Raw genomic sequence first — 13,852 nt, 5'->3', positions numbered from 1 at the left:
AGAAGATAATTTGTTGAATCAAGCTTCAACGAGATAAAATTTGCAATGTTGGTGTAAGGAAGTTTGAAATTGTACTGATCTTGAGAAGATCCACCATTGTTATCATCAGTAGTACCAGCGGAAGACACGGAGAATTATTAAGATTTGCAGTTTTTGAAGGCATTGTGAAATCAAGAAATTCAACAATCATAAAATGATGCGATTTTCAGATTTCCTACAAGGAACGGAACATTTGCAATAATCTGAGAACTATTAGCAGGGAAGAAGCTGATGTGAGGAGGGAATAACTGAGGGTGGAAATAAGATAAATTGTTTTACGTACTCACAAAATAAATTGAACTTTGAACCATGTACGATTATAGTCGCACAATAATATAGTTGGATTTATCTACGTACTGTACCTTGGTTTTCAATAGTTCAATTTCTCCTCGAATTCTTACATAAAAACTTCTAAATTGACAGGACGAGAAAGGTAAAGAGCTTGAAATCTTCTGCTAATTTTATGTACAGTACAATGAGATACAAATATGAACATTACAAATGCTTTAGAACAGAAGAAAGGGAAAGGAGAAAAAACTCATAAGAGCAGTTGATGATGGAAGATTAAGACAAGGAAAAGAACATATTTACGTAATGCGTGAGTGACTATAAAGTGCTTCCAATAGGTCTCAATGTTTACCGTCTCTGCATGGCTTTGTAATCAGCATCAAAATCTTCTTTCTTCAAAATCAGTACTTGTTATCCATGTCGTAGAACTCTATATTCTTGTACTTTTGTGATATAATTTCAGCTTGAACTTTCCTTGCGGTATCCGTTGCACAACCTACGAGAATGAGAACGGAAGTACCAGCAAACCCGCGAAAAGCAACTAAATGAGTTGTTTGTTCTACCACGGCAGGACCAGCAGCAAGTAGTGCCAAAAAGGCAGAACCAAGAACTGATATACGACTAAGAACCTGAAAAGTGACAATTACGGGAACACTTCATTAGCGTGTGCGATGCAAAACTTCTGCCTTGTTTATATTTGACGCAGGTGAAAAATACTATAGACTCAATAGTGGGCTCTACATGTTTGCATTTGAGAAGGTGTAATACCCGTTCTAGAGCCGCAAAAAATGTGTCATCTCTCCTATTGATGAATAGGTGGTCCATTTCTCAAGGCCAATCAATCTTAAGTCACACCCAGACTATCTAGTTTTTATATCAACTTTCAAGAGTAAGAGTAAACACGGGAATCATATATCTATGGTAGAGATCGAAGCTAAACTATCTTGTGCTAAAGTACCACATGTTCAGAGAGAAACTGTTACCGTTCTAATAAATGCAGCTGTACTTTTCCCAGGACGGACAAGAGGGATTGATGCACCCTGGCGCTTCAACTGTTCACTCACATCATCGGGGTCCAGTTGCAGAAACGTATAGTAGTAGTTGAAGAAGGCTATTAGTAGTATATTGGTTGGCAGATAGAAAGAACCTGGTCATTGTTTTCTACCATCAGCAGATTTTCATGATGGCAAAGTTAATTGATGCTTGCTCAAGCATCAAAGCTGAGATAATTATAGAGTCAATAAAGTTGGTTAGTGTTCAGCTTGTATTAGTTTAACTTGTATCATAGTTGGCTTAGTTACACCTTTTGGAAAAAAAACATGGGGCAGACCAATTCAACAGCCAACACTGAGTGAAACACTCAATATGTTTCAAAAATATTCTACCTTGAAAAACAACCTCAGATAAATCAATCAAAATTGCAAGTTTTGTTCACCAACTATAACAGCATGTTTGGTTCAAGGAATTGAATTTTTGGTAATCCAGAATGTTGCCAATTCCTACACTATGTAATTAAGAATCTTGATTCTTAGGAATCCGATTCCCTCCCACATAATAGATTTTCGTTGCACTGGTTTTATAGTGCAATGGAATTGGATTCCAGGGTAAAACCAAAAGTAATTGAATTACCTCAACCAAACGCTACTTTTTTGGATTTGAATTTAATTCCTTGGAACTCAACTCCAAGAACTTGATTACCCCATAATTGAATTCCTAGGATTCCAGTTCTTCCAATCAAATGAGGTGTAAAGGCGGGTCAACAAGACTTAAGTCAAACACTAGTGACTTTCAAAGTTAAGCTCATAAAGTAGGGAGACACGTGAACTTCAATCTCGAGCACGGCCCCAAATCAAACTAGAAATGAACCGTCAAAGATTCTTCATTCTCATGTATCACAAGTAGTATGCTCTTTGGTCATTGTGTCAATTTTAGTACTAAACATACGTATTGTTCATAAGAAATGAAGAGAACAGTTGTTTACCTCCCGGGTTCAAAGCAACTGCAGCATTCTTTAAAGCCGATATTCCAGTGAAGCGTGCTAATGTACCAGGGAGAGCCAGGGATGATGTTGAAAATATGATTGGCATCACTCCAGAGCTATTTACCTGATTAACAGCCATGAGATTAAGAACGTGATTTATAACCACCAACCCTATATGGTACATACATTGTTATTGTCAAGGCACTTATTTTAGTTCGATTTTTAGGTGAACCTTAAGTGGAACATCGCTCTCTACAATAAGAGAAATGAATTGGAGGTGAGCAGATCAAGAACATGGTACACAAACCTTGAAGGGAAGGTAAGCAGACTTCTGAAGCCCAGCACCCCTTGTGTTATATCTTGAGGCATAATTAAGTGGAATTTTCCTCTCAGCTTCCTGAAACATTTACCTTAAATTAATTCAGTGAAACCCTTAATTCCACCAAAAGCACATAGAATCAAGTTTATGACTCACCTGGACATAAACAATGCTAAGGACTAAAAGGAAGAAGGAAACAACAATAGAAATAAGTCCAACATAGTTCCCATCCTGAAATGCTTCCGCAACTGTCCTACCAAATGACGCAGGCAAGTACGAGATAATACTCGTAAAGATTAAAAGAGATGTTCCATTTCCAAGTTTTAGGTCTGTGATCCGTTCACCAATATATGTTGTAAGTACTGAACCAAGGGTTAATAGTACCACAGATGAGAGCACCCACTGCGTGGTGAAGTCATTGACATAGGGACGAAGGTATAGTACTTGACCAATAGCCTGAAATCAAAGAAAATAATTAGATTATTAAACATATGAAAGCCAAAAAGCTCGAGAACTCAGATTTTTTTTTTGATAAGTGACGGGGTTAAACATAGGGCCGCCCATGCTCATCCTAAAAGATATTTTCACACAATCATTAAAAGGTAATAAGAACGCAGAACAAAGTTAGTGTTAGAGTTAGAATTCAATTTTGAAAAACAATAAGCTCTACTAACGGAAGATATAAGAGTTATTTTGTGAATTTCTACATAATTCCAATGTTTTTAATAGGTTCATCCAAATATCATCAAATTGATAAGCAGATAAACTGTTCACACACACTACTTCAACCAATCAATCGCATGAAAGGAATTAATCATTCAGCATTCAGAACTAAATTAGAAAATATCGAGTTTCATACCTGTACTACTGCGAACCCAACAGAAGCATAGCGCGTGTACTGAAGAATTTTCTTTCTTCCAGCTTCTCCTTCCTTCTTCTGAAGTTCTTGCAGCTTGGGATAAATCTGTGGAAGAAGCTGAAACACAATCGATGCATTGATAAAAGGAACAATACCAAGCGAGCATATCCCAAGACGTCCAATTCCTCCTCCAGAAAATGAATCCAAAGTACTAAGCAAACTGTTCTGATCCAAATTACCAACAAAAGCATCCCGATTGACTCCGCCTAACGGCACATATATTCCAAGTCGGGATAAAGCCAAAAAACCTAAGAGCTTTAGGAACTTTCCCGGCAATGGACCTTTGAAGAAGTCACCAAAGTCAATAGAACTATCTTCAATTGCAGCTGTCAATATATCAATGTACCTTAGAGTTAAGAACAATAGACTCATTATTCACAACTTTTGAACATCTTTTTCGACTGGCGGGAGTACCAACCTGCCACTCCTCGAGCTGAAGAAGGTTTGCCTTTCGGTGTGCCTGATGTGCTCTCAAATGTTTGAGAAAACAAGTCTACAGCACTTTCCCATGCAGCAGTAAGACTGAAAGATGTATCAGAGTTGATACGTAACGGATCAAATACCGCAGCATCACATCTGGCAAAAACAAACCAATTAGCAACAAAAGGAGGGTATCACCATGGACTTTAAACGCACCATATGCAACATATTTTGGGCCACTTGTTTTAGAATATATGGAGAAGTACAACTGAAAAGCTTCAAATGCTCCTTAATTCAATAAAAGGCTGCAGTAATGTCTGTGATCCAAATCAAAAGTAGCATGTCAGGCCGATCAAAATAAAATAAAATGTAGCATGTCTGCGAATATATCAACCGTGATTTCTCTATATCAACTGTGATTTCTCCCCTCAATTCATAGTCATGAGACAAATAGGACAGAAGTTACAAAGAATTAGCAGTAGGATAATGTTCATCAATGAGAATGTCCTTCAACAACCACGGAAAGGATATAGATAGCCTTAGCTGTAAATAACAGTCATGTACTGGTTACGATAACTCGAGGATAACCCATAACTTCAATTACTCTCTGCTGAGTTAGAGTGATTCACATACAATCAGGGCCTTTCAAAGATTGCCCGAGTTTGTGACCTAGCTATCTTTAACGAAATTACATGAACATCTTTTCTACGGTACAGAATAGTTCAAAATAAGTAAGTTGATACCAATAAAAAGCAAGCAATGAAAATCCATCTTGAAAAAATTAATAATGAAATGTAATTTAGTTACCCATTAGAATAGGTTTCCGGGGAATTTCACATTACAGAGAGAAGGTATTTAGTAGATTACCTTTTGTTAAATGGTAAACCAAGCTTGAGCTTCAATATGGATTTATTGTTGGGATTTCTTCTGTCAACAGCAAAACTAGCTTTACAAATAGAAACTCTTCTTCTTCTTTGCTTTGTTGTGTTTAAATTTGAGAAATTGAAGCAAAGATTCGATGAATAAGAAGTAGAAGCAGCAGCAGCTTTCATGACTGTTAGCAACATTCTCCCACACTCACAAAGGTCTGTTTTCCGTGCTTCTTCCGCAATGGATATGGTTAGTTCTGCAATTGAACCGGCAAGAAACCGATAATCGCTACGAACCAGAACAGGTTTAAATTAAGGGAAAAATATCGTTTCGTCCTTTATAGGTCGGCCCATGTCTGTTTAGTCCTCTGGTCAAATGTTTTTAATGTTTGTTCCATAATTAATTTAAAATATTTAAATGGACAAAAATACCCTTCCGTGTTGATTTTTTTTTGTAGCAGTTCATTCTTCAAAATGAACTCCTGTTAATTTCTACTTATTTTTTCAGAAATCACCTAAAAAACAGAGTTCATTCCAGAAAATGAACTCCATATAAAACCTAAAAAAACAGAGTTCATTCCAGAAATGAACTCCATATAAAAACCTAAAAAAACAGAGTTCATTCCAGAAATGAACTCCATATAAAAACCTAAGAAAAAACAGAGTTCATTCCAGAAATGAACTCCATATAAAAACCTAAAAAAAAAACAGAGTTCATTTATGGAATGAACTGCATCATCATCATCTTCATCGTCTTCAACAACAAAGCACGAGTTTATCTTCACCAACAACATCTTCATCACAAATCTTCGTCGTCTTCATCATCTTCATCGTCTCCACCATCTTCAACAACACTAGTAGCAAGAAAATCAAGAAAAAAAACTCGTTTTCATCGTCGTCTTTATCAAACAGATGCAGGAGCAGATTAAAATCAAGAAAAAAACTCGTTTTCATCATCGTCGTCTTCATCAACTCGTGTTGTTTCTTTATCAAACAGATCTGTTTCATCGTCGTCTTCATCAACTCGTGTTGTTTCTTTATCAAACAGATCTGTTTCATCGTCATCTTTATCAAAACGGATGCAGTAGAAGATTAAAATCAAGAAAAAACTAGTTTACATCTTCAGCAGCAGTAGCGACGAAGATGAACTTTAATAGTATCAACATCACAAACCAGAGTTCATTCCTGAAAATGAACTTCGTCATCTTCATCTTCTTCATCAGCAGCAGCAACTCATCTTCATCCTCTCCATCATCAGCAGCAACAACAGACGAAAAAACATCAAAATCTTCATCACAAACCAGAGTTCATTCCAGAAATGAACTCCGTCATATTCATCTTCTTTTATAGATCTGAAACTTACCCAAGCATGTGAAGATGATAAAGGTTCATCATCATCATAAATAGTAGCAGAATCTTCAGCCTCACCGTCTTCATCATCAAAACAGAGCAAAACAGCAAAAAGAAAAAAGAAAAAAATGCAAAACCTTCATCGTATTCATCATCATCATCATCATCTTCATATTCATCACTAGCAGAGAAAAAAATAGAGAGAATAGAGAATCGTTCATCATCATCTTTATCACTAGCAGGAAGAAAATAAAAAAAGAAGAAAAAAGAGAGAAATTCTAGATTTGAAAATATAGGAGAGAGAAAGTAAATCTGAGAATGATTTCTTCTCTCTTACTTTTTGACTATGTATATGGTCCTTATCCAATAGGGTATTTCTACCACTACAAGATGATATTTACATCATCCATGACATCATCCTAGGACCAAACTATAATTTTTAGGACCAGACTATAATTTATATTACCAAATATGACCAAACAGACAATTGACTAGGTCAATTGGACTAGACTCTCTCTAATATGTTACAAATAATATATTATTTGTAGGACCAATTGGTATTTCCTTGTTAAATTTTTAGGACCAGACTATTTATTTATATTACAAATAATATATTATTTGTAGGACCAATTGGTATTTCCTTGTTAAATTTTTTGGTTCACTATTATTGAAAACATTTATATGGTTAAGCAGCACCCTCATTTCTCAGCTTTGACTTTGATAAGGTCAAATATTCATGATGATATCGCTTCAACGTTCTATGAAAGGTCGAGTTAAGGCATGAAAGTGGAGACTAGTTAGCTTTAAAATTTTCAAACTTGAAAAGAAGATGTTCTTATGGACTAATATGGGACTAAACTAAGCTACAGATCAACTAATGGCTTCTATCAAAATATACCTGATACACTTTACATAACAAACTATAATCTTCTTTTTAATTAAGGTGTTCTTTTTTAACTTTCCAATTTAGTCATCATACTTTCATTGAAGTTCTTTACCTTTGGGACCCTTAATTTGTACGTATCATTACTCGAAGCTTTAGATTCTTATCAACTTGGTCCCTGTAATCTTCTGAATTCAGTGATTTAATTAATTTACAGGATTCTTTCTTTCTTTTTTTTTCTTTTTTTTATGTATACTGTAGACTGAAGTATGAATAACATGGAAAACGGAGAAGCGGCAGAGTTGACAGTGTGAACACATAAATCACGAAGCCATCCACGTGTTCACAAACAATATTCGCATACATCCTAATTCTAGAATTGTACGTCGTATGCGTAACGGGGATGATTATATCGATTCATCGACTCGAATCCCTCGGGCTTGTCATTGTCTAGTCTAATATTATCCTAAATAATGTTCGTATAAAGGAATAAACCAAGAATCAAGTATAAATGTAAAGCATATGAAGTTTAACGCTGAATGTAAGGTGCTGAAATGTAAATAAGACAGATTTACGTGGTTCGGCACTAAGGCCTACATCTAGGGGGTTGGTGTTTCACTATGTATTGAATGGTTACAAAGATAGTCGAATGACTTTAGAGTATACATAGGTCTGCGGAAGTAGGGGGATTACTTACTCTTCCTATTTCTCTCTCTATATTCTCCTATAATTGCTCTCACTTGGTCGACCCCTTCTCTCTTAGTGGAGAGGGGTATTTATAGGGTTGGAACGTGGGTCCCATTTCTGAGGTGTCGTTGTAATCTTATCTTCTTGTGCTTTGTGCCCATTACGCAGAGGTCATCGGCATATGCCGCGGCCTGAGCTTGAATACGAAGGATTATCCTCGGTTCTTCCACGCGCTGATTGACACGTGTATATCTCTTTGGTATTTAATGCGGGTAGATGGATGTTTGCTCGTGTCAGACAAGTGTCTCTTTGTCTGGTCACATCTGTGTCATCCAAACTTCCTCTCGGCCGTTGATCTGGGATCTTCCTCGGGATTGGGGTGTGATAACACCCAAGGGGTATTATCTGGTGCTCCTCTGAGCCATCATACCTCTGTGATCCTCTGTCCCTGACCGTCGGATCTGCTGACCAGTGGCATCTTTTGATGAGATGCTTGCTATCATGTTTTGATATCTTGTTTTGCATGCCTTCCACGTGTCTCTTTCTGTACACGTGGTGGATGATGAAAGGTGTACATACAATTTGCCCCTCTTCTTCTAACTTGGGCGTCTTTTGCAATTTTGAAGAAGAAAGGTAGTCCTACACGTTTCCCACTTTGCATTAACTTTCCCCGTAACTGCTCCTTGGTACGAGGAGCAGTTATTGTCTTCTCTAGCTTCATAAATAGGAAAGAGAATGTGAAAAAAAAACTTTTATCCTCTTTTTGTCAGTGTTCATTCTCTTCTTGTTTTCTATTCTTGTTCTTTAGTCATTTATTATCATCATTCTTGTGAGGAAGATAACAGCATTCAATTTATTATCATCTGAAAGGGGTATTATTTCTGTTTCTCTAGCATTCGATTTTGAAGATAACATCATTCAATTATTTTGATATCTCCGATCCTCCTTTCTTCGACTGTGGTTGGTGCTTGTCGTCCTCTTCTATACATGTATGGGGTTTTCATTAACTGTTCACCATTGATTTATCTATGTATCTACCCGTTTGTCTCATGCTGCTGTATTCTTGGTTTTGCGATGAAGATCATACATGTCGAAGCATATATGCTTGCCCCTGTTCTTTGTTTCAACGTCTGTGAGTCTGTATATGAGTATTTTTTTTAGTTCTTAGGGTTTTTAATGTTTATCCGGATGAACCATCAATTATGGGTTTTTTGATCTTTAGTGATCTCCTCGTATTCTTCTCTAAACTGTTTTTGTGTTTCCTTGTAGATATGTCTGATTGTCCGCGGGCTCCTTACCAAACCCCGCCGTCTAGTCCGCCAAGATCCCCTCCGCGTAGAGATTCTGACAGATCTCCACTTGGGGAAGGTCCTCACAAGTCTTCGCAATCGGATCCTCGGGGTCATAGGGTTTCATCTTCCTCCGGTGCGAAGGTTGTGCCTACTAAGAAAGGGGATATGCCGAAGGGTCCTTCTGGATCTAGGTATGCTGTTAACCGCTCCCCTTCTCGTCCTCGTGAAGATTCTAGGAGTACGCAGGCTCCTCCTCGTGATGACTCTAGGAGTACGCGGGCTCCTCCTCCTCGTACTGAAATAGTGGATGCTCTGCCCCTTCGTTCGATTGCTCCTCCTTCAGTGCCTCCGCGGAAATTTTTGCCGCCTCCTCCCGCGGTTTCTTTCAAAGGGAAGTACTCCAAGGGTACTATGTTGAGAGATGATCCGTCTAAAAATCTTCCTTCTAAAAGGAAAGCTTCGGAATTGAGTCCTACTTCTGATTCCGCAGATGAAGAAGAAACTGTCCCCGTGATACGCAGCATTTCCGTTGGTAAGAAGAAAGTTACTTTCAAGCATATTGATCTTGAGATGTTCAAAGAAAAACATGAACTCAAGCTTTTGAGGTTCGCTTCTATGCCCCTGACGATGATATCACTTACGAGCTCCTTGCTAATTATCAGTTTGACGAGTTTCATCTGTTGACTACGGTTGGAGCCTTCGAGGCGGGTCTCATGTTGCCCCTATATAAGTCGGGTGACTCCTTTTATTATGACGTGTTGGCTAGTCGCGAAGGCTCTTCCACGAACACTCATAGTCGTTCCGTGTCGCAACTATCTGGGAATTATCTTCGTTCACTGAAGGAATGTTACCTGCGGAGCAAGGGAGAGAATATGATGACCTGCTATGTTCCAAATCCTGCTGAGAGAGAGTGGTACACTCCTCAGAATTTTAACAGTTCTTTTGGGGATTATGTCAACAACAGAAACCGTAAGCCGTGGAGTGTTAGCCTTCGTAATATTGCTGCTCCCCGTGGTGAAATTCGTCTTTTGAGTGAGGTGAGTGATGCCAAGCTGAAGTATGTTCCTGGTACTGAGGGATTTGCTAAACGGAAACTCTTTCCTGCTCGTGAAAGGATTAAGCGTGACCATGATTATTAATGGCATGCTAATGTTATTGAGGTAGTTGGTCCTTGGGCTTATGGATGGATTTCGGGTCCACGCGGTTGGCGTCCTTCTGAAAATAGCAAACCTCGTGAAACTCCTCCTGCTCGTTATGGAGATTTCTGTCCTTGGCGTCCGAATTTCGCGGGCATGAATTTTCCTTATGCTCTTGATGTCGTTGATGGAGATGAGGAGGAGGGTTCTTGTGCTACCCATCCAACGAGGAGTGCTGCTGCTGCCAAGGTATAGTTTCTTCTTATATTCTCCATCTATTTGCCCCTTTTTCCTTGCTTGAAATAATTTTCATTTTTGAAGTGAGGGGAAAAATGAGCCTTTGTGGGATGAAAACTGATTTGTAGGTGTCGAAGAAGAAGAAATTTGGACCCAAACAATCTTCTACTGCGGTTATCGGTGAGGCTGAGGGTTATGAGGAGGTTACGAGTCCCGTAAACGAAGGGTATGGTGAGGATGAAGAAATGTCCAATGGAGAAAAGAGTACCGACACTTCTCATCCTGATGATGAAGGTGGTAATGGTGAAGAAGAAGTTGCCGCGGGTGGTGATGGTGAAGAAGAAATTTCCGCGGGTGGTGATGGTGAGGTTGAGGGTAATATTATCGTTGGTGGTACTGGCGGGGGTGGATATGCCCCTTTTATTTCCCCTGAATTTTCTTTCGGTAAGATATATTCCGCGGGGGAATCCTTTGATGTGAATGATGCCGTGGGTCTTGCCGAAGACTTCTCACTGCTTTCCCCAAATGATGATTTGGATGTGCTTGGGAATCTTGGCAAAGAAGGAAACACTGATCAGCAAGCTGAGAACGCAGGTGGTCATGCTGAGGGTGGTAATATCGGGACTTGCGCGGGTGAGGAGATAACCGCCAAGGGGAAGTCTGCGGTTGAATCTCCTTCAGAGGATTTCCCTTACTCGCTAATGCCTGAAGGTGAAGATGCCATTTTGGATTGGCTTAAGAAGAAGAACCTGATGTTCGTCCCTAACCCTGCCCCAGTGGTCACTGGTGAGAAGAATTCCGACGCTTATACTCGTCGGATGATGCAATTGTCTTCTAAAGCCCGCGTTGCTGAGATGTGGAAGAAGAATCTGAGAGCTTCGGAAGCTAAACTAGTGGTTGACCCTCCCTCCTATGTTGCTGATATGATGGCCATAGATGACGGGTACCAATACGGTTTTCCCCAGCAGCGTGTCTTAGAGGTAAATCCTTGTACTCTTTTTTTTTATGATATCCGCACATTGTGTTCTTTGTGATATCTGATCCCTTTGGTATAATAATGTTTGTTATTTGTGACGTAGATGATGAGGAGCGAACATTGTAACCATGTTCTATACCAATTCTTCAAAGAAAAGTCTTTAAAGTTGGAGGCCAAGCTTCGTCATAGAGAAGAGGAACTGTCTGCGGCTGAAGTGGAAATAAATGAACTGAGGGGGCGTCTGAAGGAAAAAGAACAGCTGGGTAACGCTGAGGAGAGTCTTCGTTCAGAACTTGCTATAGTCCGCAACGAATTGGAGCAGACTCGTAGAAATGTCTCGTCCTTCACAGGTTCGTATTTTACGGATCTTTCACTCCTCGTGATTCCCTATCTGTATTTTGGTGTTCTGTCTGAGTCTCCCCACCCTATCTTCAGTGGGTGGAGTCCCCGAGCTGATATGGCTTCGGAAAGAAAGGGAACGACAGAAATCCCGTATTGCAGAGTTGGTGGGTAAGTTGAAAAGCGAAGCCGTAAAGTGGAATGCTCGTGCTGATGAGCACAACGCCTTAACAGCTGAGTGGCGTGAAAAGCGAACACTGATGGTTGATATGCAAAATAAGTACAATCATGACCGTTGTTTAATGGTACGCTGCTATGGACGCGTGACAACCTGCGTGATGCTCGAGAACATGCTTCGGACTTAGAGGCTAGAGTGCGCTTTTTGGAAGGAGAGTTACAACAGGCTCGTTCTTTCTTAGGCCCCGGGGTTAGGGATAGTATGTGCGTCTTTCCGAGGAAAGAGATAATGCTAGGGCCGAGGTTGGTGCTCTTAGTAAAGCCCTAGCAGCGTCTCGAGCTGATGTTGCTCGCCAAGTGGAGTCTGAAAGAGATCTTGAAGTGAATGTGTATCGACTCCATAAAAGGATGGGGGAGATGAATGACGAAGTCAACCATCTTCGTCACTTGGATTCAATGAAGCAGGTAGATTAGACGCGAGTCAATTTGCTCTTACGAACCTTCAAACGGATTATAAGAAACTATCCACGAATATGACTTTCTTGATGAGGCTCGGGACGCAGTTGTCAATGAGTATGAAGAGGCTTCGGCTAATGTCGAAGGTATAACCTCGTTTTATCGAGTGTGATTCTGTTATTTCTTCGTTTTAACCCCTTGGTATTTCTTGTTTTCAGCACTCGAGGGACAGCTTCACGCAGCAAATGATGAGCTTAAAAAAACTCAATCTGCCTTAGTGCAGCAGGAAGGACAAGCCAACTATTTCAAAGGGTTGGCCGCGTCTCGTGAGGAAGCAGCGGAGATTGCCTCCAAAGAGGCGGAACGCCTATCTGCATTGCTGTCTCAGGCCAACCAGCGGACCGCTGTTATCACTTATAAAGCTCGATGTCAGTTGGCTGAAGAGACCAACAAAGTCCTAGATAAGATTGAACTTGATCTAAAGTCGAACATGGTCTTGTCAAGAATTATCCGCGTCGTCCCCTTCCCGCGCCCTTGCCTGGTTCTTCTGGGCCCTCTTCAGGTGGTAGCGTACCTTCATCTCGCAGAGACAACCCTGTTGATGGAGCTGTATCGTCCAAGTAGATTTCTTTTATTAGTCATAGAAAGTTGATCCTTGTTGATTATATAATTTCGGATCATTTTTTGATGTGTTTCCTGCTTTATCTTATTTGCTGAATCTTGTAATCAACTCTTTATGAAATGGATCATCCTTTTGGCATACCTGCGTTATCAATTCATCTTTTTTTTTTAAGTATTGTGAAGTGTTAAACTAGAAATAACTTGTTTGTAAAAAGTTGAGAGTGTTTGGGTGCGACACCGAAGGTAAATACCTTCGTGATCGTCTTGAGACCTGTCACCCCCTGGCGAATCCTGGGCCAGAGGATTCCCAAACGGTGGGGGCCGAGGCAGCGTTCTAGGATATGGAATGCTTATTTGAAAATATTTACATGCACCCATTCCGTCGACCCTGCCTTAAAATTGGTTGGGTATCTCTTTCTGCTGGGTGCCTTCCCCCTGGTCTTACACTCATAGACACTGATAGGGGAGCCCTGAGAGATTGTAGATTACTACTACTTTCCCCAATATTGTTTTATTATGTAATGTACATGCGTTCATCCAGCGGGCCTTTTGACCATTTCGTTTGCTTGAAGATTTCCCAAAAAGTTTGTTTGATTGATAGGTTGAGGCCTGCTACTCCTCGTCCAGAGATAGAAACATGTAAAGGTTACGCTGCCTTCTTTTCTGGTATTCTTCACGCAGATGCAAAGCTGCGCTGCTCCTATGGGTAGTACGGTTTGAGCCATTTAGCATTCCAAGGGTGCCGGAGGACCTCGCCTTTCAGATTGCGAAGATAGTAGGAACCGTTTCCCGCAATGTCGTGTATTATAAAAGGTCCTCCCCATGTAGGTGCTAACTTTCCCCATTTCTTCTCTCGTTGATAC

General features: G+C 39.9%; 1 protein-coding gene across 1 annotated transcript; it reads right to left on the bottom strand.

The window, feature by feature from the left end:
- Window positions 1–334: 334 nt before the first annotated feature.
- LOC113301446 (preprotein translocase subunit SCY1, chloroplastic-like) lies at window positions 335–5,126 on the bottom strand. The gene is made up of 8 exons (XM_026550220.1): window positions 4,834–5,126; window positions 3,965–4,122; window positions 3,487–3,872; window positions 2,784–3,083; window positions 2,616–2,705; window positions 2,309–2,432; window positions 1,311–1,474; window positions 335–956 (listed from the first exon to the last, which is right to left on the bottom strand). The coding sequence occupies exons 1-8, from the start codon at window positions 5,031–5,033 to the stop codon at window positions 729–731; spliced, it is 1,650 nt and encodes a 549-aa protein (XP_026406005.1). The 5' UTR covers window positions 5,034–5,126; the 3' UTR covers window positions 335–728.
- Between the last annotated feature and the right edge of the window lie 8,726 nt (window positions 5,127–13,852).

The sequence above is a fragment of the Papaver somniferum genome, chromosome 8 (assembly GCF_003573695.1).
Source record: "Papaver somniferum cultivar HN1 chromosome 8, ASM357369v1, whole genome shotgun sequence".
Classification (NCBI taxonomy): Eukaryota; Viridiplantae; Streptophyta; class Magnoliopsida; order Ranunculales; family Papaveraceae; genus Papaver; species Papaver somniferum.
This window is presented reverse-complemented; position numbering and strand designations above follow the sequence as displayed.

Excerpts from the sequence above, each read along its gene's own strand:
- LOC113301446 (XM_026550220.1), bottom strand. The coding sequence starts at position 5,033 with ATGTTGCTAACAGTCATGAAAGCTGCTGCTGCTTCTACTTCTTATTCA. Across the intron at positions 4,123-4,833 it reads GGTTTACCATTTAACAAAAG|ATGTGATGCTGCGGTATTTG; the intron begins GTAATCTACTAA and ends TGTTTTTGCCAG. Across the intron at positions 2,706-2,783 it reads TTAGCATTGTTTATGTCCAG|GAAGCTGAGAGGAAAATTCC; the intron begins GTGAGTCATAAA and ends TAAATGTTTCAG.